Source organism: Microcaecilia unicolor, chromosome 11 (genome assembly GCF_901765095.1).
Source record: "Microcaecilia unicolor chromosome 11, aMicUni1.1, whole genome shotgun sequence".
Lineage (NCBI taxonomy): Eukaryota > Metazoa > Chordata > Amphibia > Gymnophiona > Siphonopidae > Microcaecilia > Microcaecilia unicolor.
Genome location: NC_044041.1, coordinates 55,405,904 through 55,428,992, shown reverse-complemented (window position 1 = coordinate 55,428,992; position 23,089 = coordinate 55,405,904). Strand labels below are relative to the sequence as shown.

Here is a 23,089-nt window from a genome sequence, read left to right as displayed (position 1 = left end):
ATTTTTATTAAAGAAAAATGAAGTCTCAAATACATCACCAACAAGTTGCCAAGCAAATAGACAACAGTGATATATTAAAAAAATAGGGAACTCCCCCCCTCACCATCCCCTTCCACCCCTCTCCTCCCTCTGAAAATACCTACCCCATAAGAGATACATAACAAAACCCACTCCCCTCCTAGTGCGCTGGAGAACAATGTGGTACTGCTGGAGTAAGCAATGCAGGGGTGCCTAGGAAGTATAAGAGTCCCAGACTTTATGATAAGATACAATGTGTTCATTCCAAATGGCTGTCAATTTGGACATCTGATGATAGACCTACCACCCAAGAACGCTAAAAGGTCAACCCGCACATTCCTTAATCTGCATTTCCCCAGTTGTAAAGGCCTAAAATATAAACTAACGCATGCGTCAAACTTCTCTTACCTGAGTACACAGTTATGGAACGCATTGCCGCGCAGCTTAAAAACTACTTATGAACTAACTTTCGCAAATCCCTGAAGACCCACCTATTCAACAAGGCATACCAATAAGAACAGCAACTGTAAATGTCACACATCGCAACCTTACCTATTATCAACAAGGTTTTTGCTTATATCTGCTTGTTTGAATTTCAATTACGTCATTTTCTAAGGCTTCTTCACCCTACCCATTATCAGTAATGTTTTCTACTTACACTTACTTGTTTAAATTTCGATTATGCTATTCTCTATGTAATAATAACTGTTATCTCCTAATCTACTATCTACCAATAACGATACATTGTAAGCCACATTGAGCCTGCAAAGAGGTGGGAAAATGTGGGATACAAATGCAATAAATAAAAATAAATAATAATCCAATTTCCGCAAAATGACCATTAGATCCAGTAGTGTGGGTTATTTCCATGCCGCCGCTAATGCCATCTTACTAGCCACAAATATATATGAGTCACCAGCTTCATCCCATAGGGCTTAAAGTATAATAGGCAGTGGTCCACCTTAACAGGATAGGCAACTTGAGTTAAATTATGAACAAATTACAACACCATTGTCCAGTATTGCTGTGTCTGTCGACAAGTCCACCATATATGGAGCATATCACCCACACTGCCACAAGCCCTCTAACATAAGGCTGAGCCCTGACAAAATATCATCACAATGCAATGGAGGGGGGTGTAGTACCATCGGTAAAGAATTTTATAGCCATTTTCTATCAAACTGCTAGCTATGGATACCTTAAGTAGATGTTTAAAACTATGTTTCCACTGAGGATATTCATATATGGCACCAATGTCCCGTTCCCATTTCAGAACATAATGCATAATGGGCTTATGATAGGAAAGGAGAGCCCGATATAAGCAAGAAATACCCCCTCCCTCCTCAACCCCCCCCCCAGCCCGCTCCAATAAAGTCTCTGGTAAACCTAGCTCCCCCTGTGCCCTGAAATAAGAACATAAGCACCGCCATACTGGGAAAAGACCAAGGGTCCATCAAGCCCAGCATCCTGTCTCCGACAGTGGCCAATCCAGGCCTCAAGAACCCGGCAAATGTTGCACCAAGAGCCAAAACTCACCAACGTAAAGCTAGAAACAGCTTCTGTATGTTCTGTGGCCATCTAGATATATCTGGAAGATTGAAATCTTCCCCCCCAAAAAGTTACAATCTACTTTTTAAAACAATAGTCGCAATAAAGCCTCCATGTCTTGAAAGAATACAAACAAACAAAATGGATCTATAAACAGTCCCTTCTGCCGAAGTCTCCAAGATTCCAGTCAAATTCAAACTATCAGAAGTTATCTCAACCTGCTGCGATCTTACCAAGGAGCTAGGATGCTTTTTAGTTGGCAAAGAAATATAATATATTTTCTTCAAAGGAGGAAGCACCAACTCTTCATATTTAAAGGCTTCCTTAAGAAAGCTATAAAACATTTCTTTAGATGTAAGTATCATTAAACATGGAAAATTCATCAGCCTTAAGTTGAAAACTCTTGTATAGTTCCTAAAGTTCTCAATCTTCCCATACAATATCATCTTATCTGAGCAAAAATAGTTTATAAAGATTTCACCTGCTGAACCTGCTCAGACAGTCCTTCCATAGCAACTCCTGTAGCAGCAAGATCTTTCTCCAGCTTCAAAATCTTTCCAGAATCCTGGAGAGCTGCAGGTAGGACCACAGAACAGACTCAGTAAAGTGACTCCAGAACTTGCCAAATGGAGTCCAACGTCACTGTGGATGCCTTAACCAATGGTGGTAGTTGAAGAGTCAAGCCCTCAGTTTGACTTTCCACAGCAGCCCTCAACTGAGTTCCCGCTACCATTGGGCTCAGAACTGTTGGAGTTTGACCCACAGCGTCTTCAGTCAGAGTCCTGTTCAGAATTGCTTGCTCCGGTGTCACTTCACAAAGTATATTTTTTTTGTCTCTAGTTTACCTGTCTGCTTTTGTAACTGTTAATCGTCAGATGGCCCTGGAGGCTTCTGATCTCCTCCAGCTGCAATTTGAGATGCTAGTATATTATAACCTGAAATTCAGCAAATAAATGCTTTACTTTATTTCAATATATTTATTTTCTTGTTAATTATCTCAATGCTCTGTCCCCCACTATTGTGGACTTGAGTGCAATGATATAAATAGTTTTCTTTTTTTTTTTTCATTTTGATTAGATGTATTTGTAATTTCTTTCCTTATCACTGTACTTTTCTGTACAAACATTAGGTTTGGTTATTGTTCTGTGGATTTTTCATAAAATAAACAAAAGAAAGTAAAAAATTACAGACCCAATATTCAGCCCACAGCAGTAAGCAGCTTGTAAACCGCTCACAGCTGCAGGCTCAGTTAACCCTGAATATTCAATACTGGGACATGCCTGGCCTCCAACATTGAATATCGGGGTTAGTGTAGTAACCCGGAAGTTAACTGGACAGCGGCTGATATCAAGACCAGTGCCCAGTTAACTCAAGAGGATTTACTTATTTAAGAATTCTTGTATCCCACTGTTACTTGAAAACAAGTTTTGGTTCAAAGTGGCTTACAATCTATACTTTAGGTGAGAATTATAATAGTATTTTACCATTATGACATGGATAGGACATCGGTAGTTTATGTAGTTAGCTATAGAATTTATGGAGAGGTAGGACGATAGTTTATGTAGTTGTCTGAAGAGTTTTGATAAGGTAGATTTGTAGAGGTAGGACGTCTATAGCTTTATTTAGTTAGCTATACAATTTCCATAACATAATTCAAACAATGGTACTATCACATGTTGACTACTGTAACGCCATATATGCGGGATGCAAAGAACAGATCTTAAGGAAACTCCAGACCGCGCAGAACATGGCAGCTAGACTCATTTTTGGAAAGACAAGATTTGGAAGTGCTAAACCCCTACGCGAAATACTGCACTGGCTACCAATCAAGGAACGAATAGCCTTCAAAATTTGCACTCTGGTCCACAAAATAATCCATGGTCTGGCCCCAACTTGACTGAACTTATTGACTTACCAACTAGAAACATCATCGAATCATCAAGAACATTTCTAAACCTGATTTACCCAAAAACTGTAAAGGACTAAAATACAAATCAACATATGCATCCAGCTTTTCATACATTTGCACCCAGCTCTGGAACGCTTTACCTAGAAACATTAGAACTGTGAACACCCATCTAAAATTTCGAAAAGACCTCAAGACTCACCTCTTCTGGAAAGCCTACCCAGCAGACCCAAACTAATTCATAAACAATGCATCACAACTTTCAATCTAAGAAATGAACAATACCCCTTCCACATAATCCTATTACTTCAAATTGTACGAATTTTACCACTCCAGTTATAATTAAGTGTACTTCTACCCTTATCCTACTCACTATTGCTCATTAGAAGCTGTAGTCCCATCCCCGGAGACTTATCAGCCTCATTGGGATTACTTCTCTCTATATGCTACTATATATTCGTCCCAGAGTTGTATTCTCTTTTCCAGAACCTTATCAGCTTCCTTGCACCTACTGTTACTCTATTTTCCACTCTGTATATAACCCCAGAGTTGGTACTCCTCCTCTCCAGAACATGTAAGCCACATTGAGCCTACTGCTATGTGGGAAAATGTGGGATACAAATGTAATAAATAAATAAATAAATAAATAAATGTTTCTTGTGGCTTTTGGTATTGATTTCCACCATCTGGAACCCAGGTAACTAAATTCTGCTGTGTAGATGGTTTTATAGGTTATGTTTCTGCAGTTGAAAAGGTGAAGAAGTAGGTAACCTTTGGTTTTTGGACTTGCATTTCTCGGGGATAGTTCAATCATGTCTAGCACATATTCAGGTGCTATTTCAAATAGTATTTTGAAAATGAGGGTGCTCGCTAAAATAAGGACAGCCTTTTTGCTGTTATAACTTTATCCACGTACTTGGCCAGTTAGCTCTGCCCAAATTCTACCCCCGTATCATTCCTAAACTAACCTGTTAGGGAATGGATGTTTAGAGTCAATATTCAGTGACACTACCCGGTTAAGTGTCACTGAATATTGGTGGCTGGCAAGCTTAGCGGGCTTTAACCATGAAGGAGCCTCTTCGAATACTGACCCCATGTCATCAAGTCAACAATCTGTGTGCACATCAAAGTTTTCTGCACATCAGAATAGCAATCATTTTCTACTGTAGCTTTCATTGAAGGCAGTTTGATCTGCTGCACCCTGTTGAAGATTTTTGGGTGGGAGTTAAAACTCAGAACAGGACAAAAATTTCATGAGACCATTAGGTTAGGTTGTCAGCACAGGAATCATTGTCAATATTTTCACAGAATTCTAACTCTGTTTTGAATCTACTTGGAGTGGAGGAGTGGCCTAGTGGTTAGGGTGGTGGACTCTGGTCCTGGGGAACTGAGTTTGATTCCCACTTCAGGCACAGCTCCTTGTGACTCTGGGCAAGTCACTTAACCCTCTATTGCCCCAGGTACAAATAAGTACCTGTATATGTAAGCCGCATTGAGCCTGCCATGAGTGGGAAAGTGCAGGGTACAAATGTAACTAAAATAAATAAAAAAAATAAGGCCTAACAGGACCACAGGTGTTTGGTGTTTTGTGCATGGAGGGATTTTCAGGAGGGAATATAGGGACTCAGCCAAGGTCAATAAGGGGGAAGTTGAAAGGGATTGGGAGAGGCAGCTTGTCAGCTGATCTGTTCCCTGACAGCATGAGGAAGGGTCCTGTTCTTCACACAAACTGAAGGAGATTTGTGACACTGTGATTGGTACAAAAAGCTTAGATTGTGAGCCCTCTAGGGACAGAAAAAGTACTTGCGTATAATGTGTACAGTGTTGCATATGTTTAGTAGCCCTATAGAAATGATTAGTAGTAGTAGTAGTAGAACTGCATCCAACACGCTGAAGGGGTATCCATTTAGAATAGAAGGGAAAGAGAACTAGTACACAGACAGGCTTATTTTTGAAAGAGAAGGGCACCCATCTTTCGACACAAATCAGGAGATGGGCGTCCTTCTCTTAGGATCGCCCAAATCGGCATAATCAAAAGCCGATTTTGGACATCCCCAACTGCTTCCCATCACAGGGACGACCAAAGTTCCCGGGGGCATGTCGGAGGTATAGCGAAGGCGGGACTGGGGCGTATCTAACAGATGGGCTTCCTCAAGCGATAATGGAAAAAAGAAGGGCATCCCTGACGAACACTTGGCCGACTTTACTTGGTCCTTTTTTTTTTTTACGACCAAGCCACAAAAATGTGCCCTAAATGACCAGATGACTACCGGAGGGAATCGGGGATGACCTCCCCTGAGTCACCCAGTGGTCACTAACCACCTCCCACCCTGAAAAAAACAACTTTAAAAACTTTTGTCTTTTTTTAGAGTATGGGTGAAGGACCTCCTTCGCTATGCCTCCGTCCCTGCGACAGCAGTTGAGGACATCCTTCGCTATTTATTTATTTAGATTTTGCTCACACCTTTTTCAGTAGTAGCTCGAGGTGAATTACATTCAGGTATACTGGATATTTCTATGCTTCTGTCCCTGCAACGGCAGTTGAGGATGTCCTTCGATATGCCTCAGTCCGTGCAACAGCAGTTGAAGACGTCCAAAATGTGGATGTTTGTGAGAAGGATGTCCATGCCTGGATGTTTCTGTGAAAAGAACGTCCATGCCTGCTATGCCTCTGACACCCCTTTTATTTATTTGGATTACAAGTAGCAGCAGTGGGATTTGAACAGGCCACCTCTGGATTGCAAGACCAGTGCTCTAACCACTAGGCCACTCCTCCACTCCACTCCCTTCACATTTGGCCATTTCTGGGGGGGCAGTATGCGGGTCCCTGGGGGGGAGGTATGTGTGTGTCAGCGGAGGCATAACGAGGGCGTGGATGTCCTTCTTTCAAACATTTTGGACGTCCTCAACTGCCCCCCCCACAGGGATGGCCAAATTTCAAGGGAGTGAAGTGGAGAGGAGCAGAGAAGTGGGGGAGTGGCCTAGTGGTTAGAGCACTGGTCTTGCAATCCAGAGGTGGCCGGTTCAAATCTCACTGTTGCTACTTGTGATTCAAAATCCAAATAAATAAAGGGGGTGTCAGAGGCATAGAAGGCATGGACGTCCTTCTCACAAACATCCACATTTTGGAGGTCCTCAACTGCCTTAGCAAAGGACGTCTTCAACTGCCGTCACACGGACAGAGGCATAGAAATATCCAGTGTACCTGAATGTAACTCACCTTGAGCTACTACTGAAAAAGGTGTGAGCAAAATCTAAATAAATAAATAGTGAAGGACGTCCTCAACTGCCGTCACAGAGGCATAGCGAAGGACATCCTTCACCCATACTCTAAAAAAAAAAAAAAAAAGACAAAAGTTGTTTTTTTCAGGGTGGGAGGTGGTTAGTGACCACTGCATGCCTTTTTCCATTCAGTTAGTGCATCAGTTAGTCCACTGCAGTGCCCGGTCGGTGTCCTGGCATGTCAGGGGGACCAGTGCACTACGAATGCTGGCTCCTCCCACGACCAAATGACTTGGATTTGGTCGTTTTTGAGATGGGCGTCCTCGGTTTCCATTATCGCCGAAAACCGGGAATGACTATCTCTAAGGTCAACCTAAATGTTGAGATTTGGGCGTCCCCACCGTATTATCGAAACGAAAGATGGACGCCCATCTTGTTTTGATAATACGGTTTTCCCCGCCCCTTCACCAGGATGTCCTTAGAGATGGTCGTCCCCGTTCGATTATGCCCCTCAGAATGCATGTATTTAAAGGACAGTTTGGAAAGGAATAAAAATGATATCTAAAGTTGTTCTTCAAGAAGTTTCAGAGGTAAAAGTAGGTCATTTAGGCGTTCTAAGCACTGTATTTTTGTTAATGTTTTTATTGTCTGTGTTTTTCCTAATTTCTGTATTATAAACTAGACTTGGAATTTTTCTTATCTGCATTCAACATATAGAATCGTACTCTCTTAATTTCTTGGAACACTTTTGATGGAAGACTGTTTTTTTTGTTTGTTTGTTTTTAGAGCACTTGCTCCTGGAAGCTTTCTTCCCTCTCCTCCTCCCTGACTGGAGAAACTCTCAGAACTGAAGCAAGTTCAGGACTCAGCAGTTCCTGAAAGTAGCTTTATTTACCTACTTATAGCTAAAGAAATAAATCCATCTGCATGAAAACAAGATCATTGCCAAGGTTTCTCTGGCTCCTCTTGCTTCACCCTACTAGAATCCATTACAATCTGATTATTTTGAATAAGTGCATAAAAGTAGATTTAACAAGCAGTGAATTATATGAAATACAAGTCTGTACTCCCAAACATTACATAAACACTTCTGCTCAAACAGCACCTACTTTCAAAGGTTCTTTCTCTGATGCATCCCCTGCATTTTCGCAGCTCCTATATCTGCGCTCTTTGTCCCTGTGATCAATGGTGGAATACCCATCTGCAAAGAAATGAAGCTACAGTGAGGGCAAGGTCAAGAGCAGATATTCAAAGCCAAGAATGGAAAATTAATCAGTTGCAAACATTAGGCCTGTTTATAGTTATGCATTAACGCAATCAATCTCATTCCAGTCACGGAAAACCAACATGAGGAAAAGAGTAGCTGCTTATAAGTGCATTCATTCTGCAGATCCTAAATCTCTCTCCTCTCTTATCTCTCCCTATGCCCTCCCTGGGAAGGGTGAGTAACTCTTATCAGCTCTGTTCCTTCTACCTTGCTGCCCCGAATGCCTGGACGCCTGGAATAGACTTCCTGAGTTGGTATGTCATATTTCATCTTATTGGGCCTATTCAAATCCAGGCTAAAAGCCGAATTTTTGAATCTGCTTTTAAATCTTAACTCCTTATTCATCTGTTTCTCATAATAAATTAAGCTCCTTAATTCTCCTGTTTGTCTGTCTTGAATAATTTGTAAGCTCTGTTGAACAGAGACCATCTCTTACTTGTTTGCGTAGAGCACTGTGAACGTCTGGTAGTGCTACGGAAATAAGTAGTAGTACACAGAAAATAATCACCAGATCTTACTGTTCCATTAAATGAGGGCTCAAATATATTTAGGGTTTCTGTTTTTAGGTAAGCAGAAATTATCCAGTCAATATTCAGCCGGTGGCATTCAACGTTGTTTTAAACATTGACCACCGTGGGCTGAATTAGTCCTTGATATATCAGTGCCAACATCTACTTGGGTACCAGGCACTGAATATCCAGGCTCTGCCCAGCCCCTGTCAGTGCCTGGAAAACAATCAGATAGATGCAATCAGTTAGTTAACTGGGTAGCAGGCTGAGTATCAAGTTTTCTGTCAGGTGATGCTTCTCCTGAACCTCCAACCCTCAAGGCTTTTGTGCAGTCATATATGACACTTAGCTACATGAGCAATGGTATTGGCACTGATTATTGCCAATGCCCACATAAATGCTAGCTTCTCCCTGGGACTACCCTGGAACTGCCCAGATTTTAACTGGTCAGTCAGACCCAATATTTAGTGGTACCAGTGCTTTCTTTCTAGGACAAAATGTGCCAGTACACGTGGTAGTGACCTAAACCCTGCCCCCCCACATGACCACACTCTGTGCCTCCCCATCAACCACAATCTTCCCCCTCCCACCACCCTTAGGCTCTCCCTGGGCATACTTTATAAGACCTCACGGTCTAGTGGCCTCTTCAGTGCAGGAGCAATCCCACTGGATCGCCCCTGCCTATGCCAGTTCAAATCTCAAAATGGCCGCCACAGGAAGTTGTGCCAGGCATTTTGATTGCAAAACCAGCATGGGCAGGATTGAATGGGGATTGCTCCTGCCCTGAAGAGACCACTAGACCACCAGGGCTTTCAAGGTGGGCCAGAAGAGGGCCTACGGGTAGTGGGAGGGGAGCGGTTGGGGGGGGGGGGGGGGAATGCCTGCCTGACCGGCACTTCACTGTAGAAAAGTGCAGCTGGGAAAAAAGGTACCAGTACTGTGTACTAGCATGTCGGCTGAAAAAAAAGCCCTGAGCGGCACTGCCCAGTTAACTGTCGTTGAATATCGGTGACCAGCCAGCTCAGCATGGTTTAAGTGGACAGAAGCCTCTCCTGCCCATTTAAATCATGCCGAATATCGATTCTAAAACATTTAAATATTTTCAAGTTAATTACAGGTTCTTTGAGGGAACAAGTCAATGTTTAGGCCGTGTACCTGGGAAAGATGGAGAGGACCCCCATCCAGCAGTTGAATCAGGTCCACATACCATGGCCTCTGCGGCCAATCTGGGGCTATAAGAATTATTCAACCCCAGTGCAATATAATTTTTTTCAACATGCGGCCTACCATGGGCTAAGAAAGGAAGACATACAGTAGATGTGTCTCTGGGCAGGGCTGCAAGAAGGCATCAATCCCCATCAAACTCGGTTCTTTCCAACAGCTGAAGAACTTGAGCACTTTGGCATAACTTTTCATCACCATCAAGTCCAGAAGCAGAGAACCCCATCGATCCACTATCAACTGAAACCCCTCGCTGGAAAGCACCTGCTGAGAAATCCCACCTCCATATTCAAGGACACCGTGATGTGAGCTGCCAATAAGAAGAGCAGACTTTTCTCCACCCAACTCATAAGGGAGGCAACCTCCACTACCATCGGACAACTATGGGCCCAACCTTGCTTGTTGATATAAGCTATCACCATTGATTTGTCAAAGAAAACTCGGACCGGGGCCCCCGCCAGAAAAGGAGCAAAGTCGGGTACAGCATTCTGCACTGCCCTGAGCTCGAAGTGATTTATTGAGCACTGAGACTCCTGTTCCATCCAGGTGCCCTGTGCCAGATAGAACTTGTAATGAGCTCCCCAACCAACTTGCTGGCAGCTGTTGTCACCACCTCCCACTGTGTTATTGGAAAGGGAGCTCCGATGGTAAACTTCTTGGGTGACAACCGCCACTCCATACTCCATCTGATCATGTGGGAGAGTATAGTTCTCTCATTGGCTCAGCTGAGGTCAGAACATGCGTTTCACTGGAGTATTCCAAGTCCTGCTGGTGATGATGCCATATATGTCTACTGATATTAGCAGAAGAACCTTTCTATGGAAGTCATGTCCATACCCATAGGCATTAATGAGAGGAAGTACCCATGGTGAAGGAGAAAAAGAAATCTCTGCAATGAGCACCCTCACTGTTAGAAGCTGGAAGTTAGGCATTTTGTTTCCCTTGCTTTCTTCTTGCCACTGTTAGTTGCTGTTTTCAGTAGGCTTCTGCTGACTGATCCAAATGTCCTAGTTTCTGATTTATCTGTGTTGTGATTCTGAGTGTTCTAGTCTATCAGTTGTAAGTTTTTCTATCTCCTTGGGGACAGTCACTGCAGCAGATCTTATGTGCGCAAGAATTCAACAACTTAACTTACTCTAGAAGGTTAAATTGGTGATGATAGAAAAAAAAATACCTATTGATTTTTGAAAGATTTTTTTTAAAAATTGGAACCTTTAGCCACGCACACTCAAAACATCTGCAAACAAAGGAGGTAAACTTTAGCTTGAATGACATCATGATGTAACCAACAGGCAGGAGGTGGAGGACTGCAGTTACCTGGTCCTAGTTCATCCATTGGAATCAAATCACGGCTTCCGTTCTTTTTGTTGCCTACAAAACAAAAGCATTCAAACTACGTGCTATGTTCACCAAAAGGAAGATGACGCTGTACAACTGAACTTGTGAATCATAGTAGGGTTTTGACAGCGAAAGTTCTGAAATGTCAAAACCAAGACACTGACTATAATTCAGCACTGTCTGATCACTATATATAACTGCAGTTCAGAATTGCATGCTCACTTCTGTTTATACAACATTGCTCATCCTTTTTCTAATGGAAAAGTGACAGTAGGTGAAAGTTTTTAGCGCATATTGCATGTCAATCTAATTTACAGCACCCGTTGATATTCCAGTACTGACTCCCTCACTGCCAGTGCATCTCAGGCCTGTTCTGTTGGAATGTAATTGTATTTTACATGCATTGCCTGTCACCTATTATTTCTCTGTGATTACTCTGTGACCTCTGATGTGAATTACTTAGTGAGGTCACACAGCTATGCAACTTCCTGTGGGGGTTAGATGCAGCACATGCAGCACATGGAGCACATGGAGCTCATGATCTCTCCTAACCTGAGAGAATCTATGGTGGTGTGAGCATCCATTACCATCTAAGCACATGGAAGGAGCTGATAATACAAATGTATAGTAATATGTATATATAAGCCTGTCTGATTATAATCTAACTACAAACTGTGAGTAAACAGATGTTTTGTTACTTCAACTTTAAAGTGACTCAGCAGTGAATTATTCAGGGGTGAATGAGAGAGAGATGAAGAAAGAAATTAACATTTCTAAAGCTGAAGCTGTGTGTACTAAAATCTGCTAATTATTTACTACAAATAATCCAACAAAAGGGTTATGGGCCCAGGGCTCAGGAATTGAAAAAGAAGAGAAATATTACCAGGCAGAAAAAAAGGCCACATTTTTCTCTTAAGTTTTAAAGGAAAGATTCAGTCTGTCTCTCTCTCCCCCCCACACAGCAGACAGAAGGCTAAGAAAATGGCTGAGGGAAGAAATTCACCATTTTTCTATTCTCTCAAGGTGCCTAGATTAACTGAGTTTAATTATCGGCAGTGGGAACTAAGATTCATATGTCTCCTTCGAGCAAAAGGATTAAATATATGCTTAGACCAAGACAGAACAGCTGAAAATATGGCTGAATGGGACAATGCAAACTATTATGTGAAGTGCATGCTTTTGGAAGCTCTCTCAGAGAAACAAGCCATATTAGTGGAGGGAAAAGATACACCAAAGGACATTTTATATAAACTGAGAACTATGTATGCAACTACATATGCAAAGCAGCAACCAATTTGGTTGGCAGAGTTGAATGAAACCAAATTAAGGGATAAAAGTAAATGTAATGATCACATTATGCATCTTATGTCTTCATTTCAAAAGCTAGAACTTTCTGGAATTCCCATGTGTGATGCATTGAAAAGAGCATTTCTTTTTACCTCACTATCAAAGAAGTTTGATGTTTTTAGGTCTGTAAATGAGGCCATTGAAGGGCAATCTTTTGAACAGACAACATCAAAACTAAGGCAGGAATGCATAATAAATGATTCTGAGGAGATGTGTTCTCAAAGCAAGTCAGAGAGAAATGAAACAAATTTCTTGGCAAAGAACAGAGGAAGGCGGAGCTATGGGAAAACTCCACCCAAGGGCAAGCTGATTTGCTACTCATGTGGAAAGGAGGGACATGTATCTAAATGGTGTAAGGAAACACAAAACACTCCCTCTAGCTCACCTAAGCCAATGGAACTAAAGAATTTTCAAACCAGGAAATGTATGAAGGACAAAGATAAACACAAGGGCTTTCTAATGGCAGAAAAATCTTTGACTATGGTAAATAATAATTCAAATGAAAGTACTTGGATTTTGGATTCAGGGAGCACATGCCATTTAACCAATTGTAAGGATTTCTTTCAGGAGATGTGTCCAGAGGAAGGTATTCTTAAAACTGCAAACGCAGGGACTGCTAAGATCCAAGCAAAAGGTATTGGATTCTTAAAATGCAAAGTGTCTAATGAAGTTAAAGAAATTCCTGTAAGTGATGTCTTGTATATTCCCCAAGCAGTTTGCAATATGCTTAGTGTATCTACATTAGATAAGAAGGGATTTGTGATTCATTTTGAAAACAGTAAGTGCACAATCTCTAAAAATGATGAAGTGTATGCTGAAGCTTTTATGCATAATGATGTTTATAAGCTGAACATTTCAGGTGAAGCCTCACATATGGCGCAAGTAAGGAAGAATGATGGTAAATGTAGTCTGGAAATCTGGCACCGCCGCCTGGGACATCGTGATTCTAAGGTGATCCAGGATCTTTACAGTAAGCAACTGGCCACCGGCATTCAGATAAGTGCAGATGCTGGTAAAATGGAGAAATGCATAGACTGTGTTACTCAAAAAGGTGTGAGACCCTCATTTCCTGCATACACAGGAAATAGGAGTAATAAAGTACTGGACTTAATACACAGTGACTTATGTGGACCGTTTAATATCCCATCATTGGGAAATAACAGATTTGTGCTAATATTATTGGATGATTTCTCTAGATATTGTGTGGCCTATTTGCTGAAAGAAAAAAGTCAAGTCACAGACATGCTGAAGAAATACGTAGCCATGGTGAGCAACAAATTTGAAAGAAAACCAAAGGTTCTTCAGACCGACAATGGTGGTGAGTTCACTTCACAAAGCATGCGCACATTTCTAGAACAAGAAGGCATTCAACATATCACAACAGTAGCTTATACACCAGAGCAAAATTCTGTTGCAGAGAGAAAATTTAGGTCACTTGTGGAAATGACCAGGTGTATGCTGTCAGATAGCAATCTCCCTAAAAGACTATGGGGAGAAGCCATTCTCACAGCAGTGTACCTACAAAACAGAATGCCAACTAAAGGCGCTGAGCGCACACCACATGAGACATGGCATGGTAGGAAGCCAAACCTGTCACACATAAGAACATTTGGAAGTACAGCATATGCTCATATACCAAAGCAAAGAAGGCATAAGCTGGATTCCACAACAGAAAGGGGCATTTTAGTTGGCTATACTCCAGGACACAAAGGATATAGAATTTTGAATCTGAAAACTGGCATTGTTGGCATAAGACATGTTACATATTTTGATGAAAACAAAAGGGTTGATAAAGGCTGGATTATCCCAGATGAGCCTTATCATCCAGAATATGAAACTAGAACAATAATAGACATGCCAGTGTATATAAATGCCATACCAAGGCAGATGTCTGAAAGCAACTCATCTGTATCTAACGAGGAACAGACAGAGGAAGCAGACACAGAAAGGATCATTGAAGAAGACAGTACAGTTGGAGAAGGGGAATCAATTGGAGAAGAACTCTCAGATTTAGAGGATGCGGAAAGGTCAGACCAACCTGTTATCAGACGCTCATCCAGGGAAAACAAAGGTGTTCCACCCCCAAGACTGTCTTACCTAACAAAGTCAGCAGAAGCTCAAGAGCCCTTAACATGGGATGAGATTGAGAAAATGCCAGCAGAAGAAGCTGCTGAATGGCATAAAGCTGCACAAGAAGAAATTGATGCATTGGATAAAAATAATACTTGGATTCTTGCAAAATTACCTCCTGGCAAGAAAGCTATAGGATGCAAATGGGTATTCAAGTTAAAAAGGAATGCACAAGGAAAAGTGGAAAGGTATAAAGCCAGATTAGTGGCAAAGGGATATCTTCAAAAATATGGAGAAGATTTTGATGAAGTGTTTGCACCTGTAGTGAAACACACGACAATTAGAACACTTCTGAGCATTGCAGTCTCAAAAGGCATGCAAGTCAACCACATTGATGTGAAAACAGCATTTCTTCACGGAGATATAACTGAAGACTTGTACATGGAACAGCCAACAGGTTTCATAAATACAAAACAAAGACAGCTAGTGTGTAAATTAAATAAAGGTCTTTGTGGATTAAAGCAAAGTGCAGAATGTTGGAATGAAAAATTGCATGAAATATTGACAAATTTAGGATTTAAGCAAGGTGAAGCAGATAAATGCTTGTACACTAGGTGCACAAATGGACAATATGCATACATTTTTGCTTTTGTTGATGATCTGCTCATTGCAAGCAAAAGTGAGCAAGAGTACAAGGACATTGTAAAATGTTTAAACCTCAATGTTGAGATAAAAGAACTGGGTAATGTGTCATACTATCTTGGTATAGAAATTGAGAAACAAAATGATGGTTCTTATCTTCTAAGCCAGAAGCAGAAAATAAATGAGCTTATTGAAAGTTTAGGTATGCAAGATGCCCAAGTTGTAAGCACTCCCATGATCACTGATTTTCTGAAGGATGAAACAGTAAGAGAACCTTTACCAGATAACATCCAATATAGATCAGCCATAGGTAAGCTTTTATATCTAGCTACCACATACAGGGCTGATATAGCAAATGCAGTAGGAATTTTGAGCAGAAGGGTCAGCTCACCTACCAAATCAGATTGGACTGCAGTTAAAAGGATGGTAAGGTATTTAAAGGGTACCATTGATTGTAAATTAAAGATTTCAGCCAATAGTAATCCAAAACTAATATGTTACTGTGATTCAGATTGGGCAGGGGATCATTCTGATTATAAATCCACAAGTGGATATGTGTTTATGTATGGAAATGTACAAATTTCATGGGCCAGTCATAAACAAAGTATTGTGAGTTTGTCTTCTACAGAAGCTGAATACGTGGCCGTATCGGAAGCGTGCAGAGAACTGATGTGGATTGAAAAACTTTTGCTGGATTTCGGAATAGCTGAAAAGAGACCAATCCAGTTAATGGAAGATAATCAGAGCTGCATCCGACTGTCACAGAATGACAAGGTTCAGTCACGCACCAAGCACATCGCAACGAAATACCACAACGTGCGAGAGTTGGCAAAAGAAGGGGTCATCAGTCTACACTATTGTCACACCAGTGAGATGACAGCTGACATCATGACCAAACCGTTACCCAGAGAACATTTTGTGAATCTGCGTATAAAGCTTGGACTTTGTATGAATAAATAATTGCATGACAGTTATGCATGAGAAGGGGTTTGTTGGAATGTAATTGTATTTTACATGCATTGCCTGTCACCTATTATTTCTCTGTGATTACTCTGTGACCTCTGATGTGAATTACTTAGTGAGGTCACACAGCTATGCAACTTCCTGTGGGGGTTAGATGCAGCACATGCAGCACATGGAGCACATGGAGCTCATGATCTCTCCTAACCTGAGAGAATCTATGGTGGTGTGAGCATCCATTACCATCTAAGCACATGGAAGGAGCTGATAATACAAATGTATAGTAATATGTATATATAAGCCTGTCTGATTATAATCTAACTACAAACTGTGAGTAAACAGATGTTTTGTTACTTCAACTTTAAAGTGACTCAGCAGTGAATTATTCAGGGGTGAATGAGAGAGAGATGAAGAAAGAAATTAACATTTCTAAAGCTGAAGCTGTGTGTACTAAAATCTGCTAATTATTTACTACAAATAATCCAACATGTTCTGTAGCACTCCTCTCCTTGCTGATTCTATGCTCATGCAATTTAAGCTAGAGTTTCTAATTTCAAAGGAAACTGCATTCTTGCCTCTCTAAGGGCCCTGTTTACTAAGCCATGTTATAAGCACGTTAACTATAGGCGCGAGTTAACTATGTAAGCGCCTACAATATCCCTATAGACGCCTACACAGTTAGCATGCATGCTAATTGTAGGCGCGTTAAAAACGCTAACGCACCTTAGTAAACAGGGCCCTAAGGGATAAGCTGCAATGACAGTTTCAGGCAATTCAGCTCCAGGAACACTTCTAGTCCACTGTGTATCACGTAAAAATCTGGTGGTCTCTGTAGAAATGTATGCACCAAGACCAATAATATTTTATGGAAACACCAACTGGTTCACCTTCATATCTCCAAGAGTCTTTGAAATAAGAGGCTCCATATTTTCAAAAGTATTCTATTACATTTGCAGAACAGATCCCTTTAAACAGATTCTCTGGAGCTGACCTTGGCTTTTGTCCACTAGTGGCAGGGTACTGTCATCGAATCCTGGCTTCCCATTGCTTTTCGATCCCTTTGGAAGAGTAGACAGAGCAGACTGCATTAGAAAGCAGAAGTGAAACAGAGTGCCGCATGACAAAGAACATTAAGGTAAGGCTCAAAAGACTTTAGGGTCCTTTTACTAAGCTGTGCAAGAAGTGGCCTTTGCGCACCCTTACACGAGTCTTTCCATTCCTGCACGTTAAGGCCGTTTTTACTGCAACTGTAAAATGGCCGATTTTCTATTTTTTTGTATTAATGGCCATGCGCCAATGTTGCCATTAATGAGCACTTGCCACAACCCATTTTGTAGGTGCTAAGGACTCATGCGGTATTCCCACGCTAACTAATTAGTAATTTAGATGTGCTAACTGGTTAGAGCAGGAATTCCCACTCTCCAGTTATTACACACCCCCTAAAAAAAAAAAGAAAAGAAATATATTTTAGCACATCAAGTGTTTTCAACAGTTCTCCATTTTTAGCTGTACAAGGCACATGTTAACGCCTAACGCAGCTCAGTAAAAAGGCCCATTTTTTGCTATTAAAGCAGAATTTTTCACTTTTCTCGAGGAAACTTCCTGGTGATCTCAAAGCAATAAAAAGGCCTAAACAATGTCTAAACAAGCAATGGCAGAATACATGAGTTAACAACAGGGATAGGTAACAAAAAAGGGTAAGAAATAATTTTAAAAATTAAAATTCTCATATGCAAGGATAAAAGGCCAAGTCTTCAAGAGAACTTGAAATTTAATCCAGTAGCGTACCGAGGGTGGGGTGTTGGGGGCAGTCTGCCTCGGGTACAGGCAGCAAGGTGCGCATGGAGCAGTCGAACGGCTGTCGGCTCTGCTGCTGCCCCTTCTGAAATTAATTCCTGTTCTGGGGCAGGGAACCGGCAGAACTGACAGCCGTGCGACTGCTCTGTGTACCCCCTTGCTAGGAGGAAGGGTGGTGGGTATGATGTGCATTGGGGGCAGGGGGTGAGGGTGTGCAGCAGCGACCCGCCCCAGGTGGCAAGCAAGTTACACCACTGATTTAATCAAAGAGGATTCCAAACAAATTTCTAATGGAAGCTTGTTCCATAAAGTGTACTCAGTAAATACATGGTGTTAACAGCTTAGGGTTCTTCTGCCCTAAATATTTTGCCAAGGTAGCACCAGCCGGAAGAGCTAGGAGATTTTGGCCTAGTTCTGTTTTTTCAAGTTCAGTTTAACACACTCCAGTCTTTCCCTTCCTCTGAAAACTTATTTTCATCTCGGTAGTTGTTAAAGCTGCAGTGCAGGACATGCTCTGAGGCCATGTTAAAAAGAGTTGTGCCAAAATATCAAAACAAGGGAAACATTTTGAAAGCCATGCTTGGTATCACTATTTCCTTGAGAGTGAAGATTACTACCTGGAAATGAGACTTGTTCCAGCCATCCTTCTGGAGCGTGCTTCGGAGGTCCTTGTACCTCCAAACCATCTGAAGGACATGGGATGCAGCTTTCACTTCTCTCTGTGACTGGCTGATTGATGAAACACAAAATGAGAGGCCTTAGTCTCTGGGAGCACAAGGCCTCCACTGGACATTAGCTCATGCCTAATAGGTTATCAAAAGATTCTATGGTGTAGAAACAGAGCAATGTAATATACTTTGGGCCCATAATTCAAAGGAGTTATGCTCCTAACTTTGAGAGTTATGCTCATAAACTGGCCTCTTTGAAAATTTACTAGTGTTGAGTGCATAAATATTTACTCAAAATTTTACCAACTGGTCGATATTCAGTCCATGGCAGTTGGCATTTTTTAAAACTCTGACTGCTGCAGGCAGAGGTAGCCCTGGATAGTCAAATCTGGGCCACAACTCTTATGCAGAACTCGGCTGAATACTGGCCTGGACCCGCATGAAAAATAAATGTCAAGTCAAGCAACCCCTCCACCCAGTCTCAATACACCCTACCACCTCCCCAATACTCAAAACACCCCCCTCCCACCACCCTGAAGGAAATAGAAGGCTGCCCTAGCCATCTCACACCCCTGAAGGCCCACTGGGCCTACCTGGAGTAGACCCTGGTGGTCTAGGGGAAAACTGAGCAGGAGTGATGCCCACTTGTTCTTGCCCAGTGCCGGTCTGTATTCCAAAATGGCTGCTGCGATCTCTAGCGGCAGCCTCATGGTACTTCAAGTACTCGCAGTAGTTGACGTACCATAAGCTACAGCTAGAGGTTGCGGCTGCCATTTTTTAGAGGCAGCTGCTAGGGATAGAAGTGAGTGGGATTCAAACCTGCCCCCACTGGACCACCAGACACTTCAGGTATGCCCTGGGGGGTATCCTATCCTGAATGAGAGGAGGGGGTCTCTTGCACGTAAGGGGGGGTGAGAGGGAGGGAGAGGGATCAGAATAACTATGTACTTCCAGGGGAAGGGGTGGGGAGAGGGAAGGGAGGGAATGTTGCTGGTACCTACATAAGTGCGTCTCCCATAACGTTTCTGTGCAGCTCGGCGCAAGAATGTCCTTTTTGTGCCAATATTCAGTGGTACTGCCTAGTTAAGTGCCACTAAATATCATCAGTAGAGGCCGACTGAATTTTGGTTTTGGTTACGAAGCTGAAACTGGCCCCAAATCCTTTTTGCGCCATGGTTTCAGTTTTGTACGAAACTGATCGCCTGATTTTGGTAGAAGCTAAAAATGTGTGCTTTGTCCTGTCTCCCTCCCTCCTCCTCCCCTCCAAACAGGAGTTGCCTCTCCCCCTGCCCACCTGTAGCTGTCCCCTTCAGGCCTATTTTACAATCCCTGGTGGTCTAGGGGTGTAGTCAGGGCAGGAGTGATCCCCAGTTGCTCGTGCCTATGCTGGTTCTGCTCTCAAAATGGCTGCCATGACCTCTAGTGAAAATTTCACACAACTGCTGCAAGAAGTTACAGCAGCCATTTTCAGAGTAGAACTGACATGGGCAAGAGTGACTGGGGATCACTCTTGCCCTGACTACCCCACTAGATCACCAGGGCTTCTAAGGTAGTCTGGGGGGGGAGGGGGAGATATTTGCATTTTTTTTTCTGTGTGCAATGTGATTGCAAGTTATACAGTTATGATCTTGTATAGTAGTTTATATGGTAAATAGAGTGCCCTTCAAATAAATGCTTTTGATACAAAAGTTTAGAGGGAATTTGTCTGTACATTTGGGATGATAACTCTGTGAAGCTATGACATCAGCTATCACTTCAAATATGGAACAAAATCAGCCACTGTAAAAAGCACTGTGGCTTTTAATATCATTTTTCATTAGCTGAGGTCCAGGTGTGCAGAGGTTACTTTGCTTGGAGGTAAAATAAGGCCTCTCTTTATGTTTAAATCTTTTTTATTAAGAGTATAAGGAATACAATACAGAACCAACGATACATGAAGATACAACATGTGATACAGAGTTTGATTTCTCAATAAATCTGTTGATTGAAATTCCATATGGTGTCTTCTTTGGAAGTCATTAAGTTTAAATCTGCTTATTGGCGTATTATAGGAAACCTATATATTTATTATCCGGCATAAAGCCCAACTAATATCATAGACAACTTGTAATCCTTCCACATTCATCAAATCATTTTCTTCTTTTATCCCTGAACCCCCCCTCCCCCCACCCTTCCTTCCTTGTGGGTTTATATAGTAATCATGTTTAATAACGGAGGTAGTGAACCTTTCACTGAAACTTATCAAAAAAAAAAACTACATTACAGGAGATGTTCTCTGATGTCATATCTTCAACAAATGAGTTACCATATTTGCATTTATTTATTCCTCCCTTAATCACCCTCCCTCCCTCCCTCCCTCCCTACATTGTCAACCAACATTAGGGCAGTGTCACAACTCTTTTTTTTGTTCCAAAGTAACATGTTATTAGCTGTCTGTACCTCAGAATATGAACCAGTCTACGCCTTGCTATAAAGTGCTGTCCTACCTGTCACCTTGTCTTAGACTCCCTGACTGATGCAGGGTCAAAGAGTGCCAGATTATGAATTTAGCAGTAAACTTCGCGCTCTAGGCGGGAGGGTGTCCCACAATGGCTCCCATTGCGCCCTAAACCTATGGCCTGCTGAACTGTCCAGATCCTGTACTCCACATCTATCAATTCTCATTTGTTTCACTAATTGGGATCGCCATAGCTGCAGAGGGGGAACTTCTTTTACTCTCCAATATTGCAATATGGCTGTTATTCCAAAATAGATTGCTATCTTTGCAAATGCCCTGAATCCCTCTGTGGGGTCTGCGGTGTAGCTAAAAATATTGAATAAGATAGTAGGTTCCCGCACAAGGGTGCAATGCCATAATTGACCTATCCCTCCTATGACTTGTTTCCAGAATTTTTCAATACCGGGACAGCTCCAAAACATGTGGCCGAGTGATGCCTCCTCATGGCCACATTTAGGACATGCTCCTGTTGTATCAAACCCCGCTTTCCGCGCTCTATGGGGCGAAATATGTGTTCTAAGCATCCACCGATATAGTCGTTCCCTCTGTGGGATAGACAGCCTCTGTTTGTAAATAGATTTCAATTGAGTTCTAAACTCTCCCTCAGTGAGTGTGCACCCTAAATCGTTTGACCACTCATGCGCTAGCCGCCGGAAGTCTATCTCTTCTGTGGAATCTTTGAGTTGCTGGTGGTGGAATTTCAGGGGCACCCTAAGCTGCGCTCCCAGGGTAAACTCCTCCGATAAGACTTCCACCACATCTTCCGTAAGGTCTGTCCAGCCCAGGGAGGCCACATAATGGTGTAATTGATAGTATGCAAACTGATGTGTCTTTGGGATCCCATATCGTGACTGAAGTTCCTGATACGTGTGTATGTGTCCCTCCTCTGTAACTATATGCGCCAAGTATATAATCCCCTTTTTTGCCCATCTGCTAAATATACTGGGCCCTTGGCCTGGGGGGAAAGCAGGATTATCACAAATTGACATCCAAGGGGACACTCGGGGGGAGAAGCGGCGGCGTCTGCACACCCATCTCCAAGTGTCCCTGAGGGATTTCAATAATGGGTGTATCTGAAATGCTGATGTGGGTAAGGGGGTTCCAGAGTGTAATAAGTGACTAAAGTGGATATCCCTGAACATCGAGGTCTCCACTGATGTAACGGAGAAATCCGATGTTCCCCGGTACCAATCGTTTATGTGTCGCATGGAGCTCGCTATTGTTAAGAATTTTATATTCAGTAGTCCCATGCCGCCCCCCTCCCTTGGGGTTGCCATCTGATGATAAGGTATAAGGCCTCTCTTTATTTAAATCATTATATATATTCTGGCTTGGATAAAAAGAATTTCCAAGCTCTGTTGGGTATGATGAAGATGTAGTGTTGTAATCAAACTTGTGGGGTGCAGAAGCTAGATTTAATGAGAAAGGAACGTGCAGTGATTGTTTTCAAGTATAAGTACTGGTCAGCTTATAGTTTTAGTAGGGAAATATTACAATGAAATGAAGTTTATATATAATTAGAAAATAATTAGATTTTTATATTTCAGAGCATATAGTCCTCGCATTCAGTAACATCTATGCAGTGGCGTACCAAGGGGGGGGCGGTCCGCCCCGGGTGCACGCCGCTGAGGGGGGGTGCCGTGGCGCGTGCCTGCTCTGAGTTCGCTGACTTCGCGTGTTCGCTGTAGCTCCCTCTGCCCTGGAACAGGTTACTTCCTGTTCCGGGTCAGAGGGAGCTGCAGCGAACGCACGAAGTCAGGGAACTCTGAGCAGGCGCGCGCTGTGGCACCCCCCTCAGTGGCGTGCACCCGGGGGGGGGGGGTCTGCGCTGCATCGGGGGGGGGGGGGGGGCGCCGCCCCGGGTGTCCGCCCCCCTAGGAACGCCACTGCATCTATGTGCTTTTTGATTCTGGACTGTGCATCAGATTGGTAAAATGTCCGTAGTGCAGACTAGTGTCTGGACTCCTTTACCCTATTTTAGTAAGTATCGTGCTTGTCTTTAATCAGTTTTACAACTAAATACAAAATGGGAAACATCTCAGTGCTACTTTCTCTTCTGACTTGTGTACACAGTTTAGG

At 42.4% G+C, this 23,089-nt stretch overlaps 1 protein-coding gene across 4 annotated transcripts in view; it reads right to left on the bottom strand.

The window, feature by feature from the left end:
* The window catches only part of ARVCF (ARVCF delta catenin family member), a 473,516-nt gene that overhangs the window by 8,445 nt on the left and 441,982 nt on the right, over window positions 1-23,089 (bottom strand). For 3 of the 4 annotated variants that reach the window (XM_030218017.1, XM_030218015.1, XM_030218016.1), the window contains exons 12-15: window positions 18,463-18,574; window positions 17,040-17,106; window positions 11,009-11,062; window positions 7,804-7,895 (exon numbers count right to left, since the gene is read on the bottom strand). In XM_030218017.1, coding sequence (XP_030073877.1) covers window positions 7,804-7,895; window positions 11,009-11,062; window positions 17,040-17,106; window positions 18,463-18,574 — 325 coding nt within the window. The remainder of the gene's footprint in view (window positions 1-7,803; window positions 7,896-11,008; window positions 11,063-17,039; window positions 17,107-18,462; window positions 18,575-23,089) is intronic. The other variant, XM_030218018.1, reaches the window with a different exon arrangement.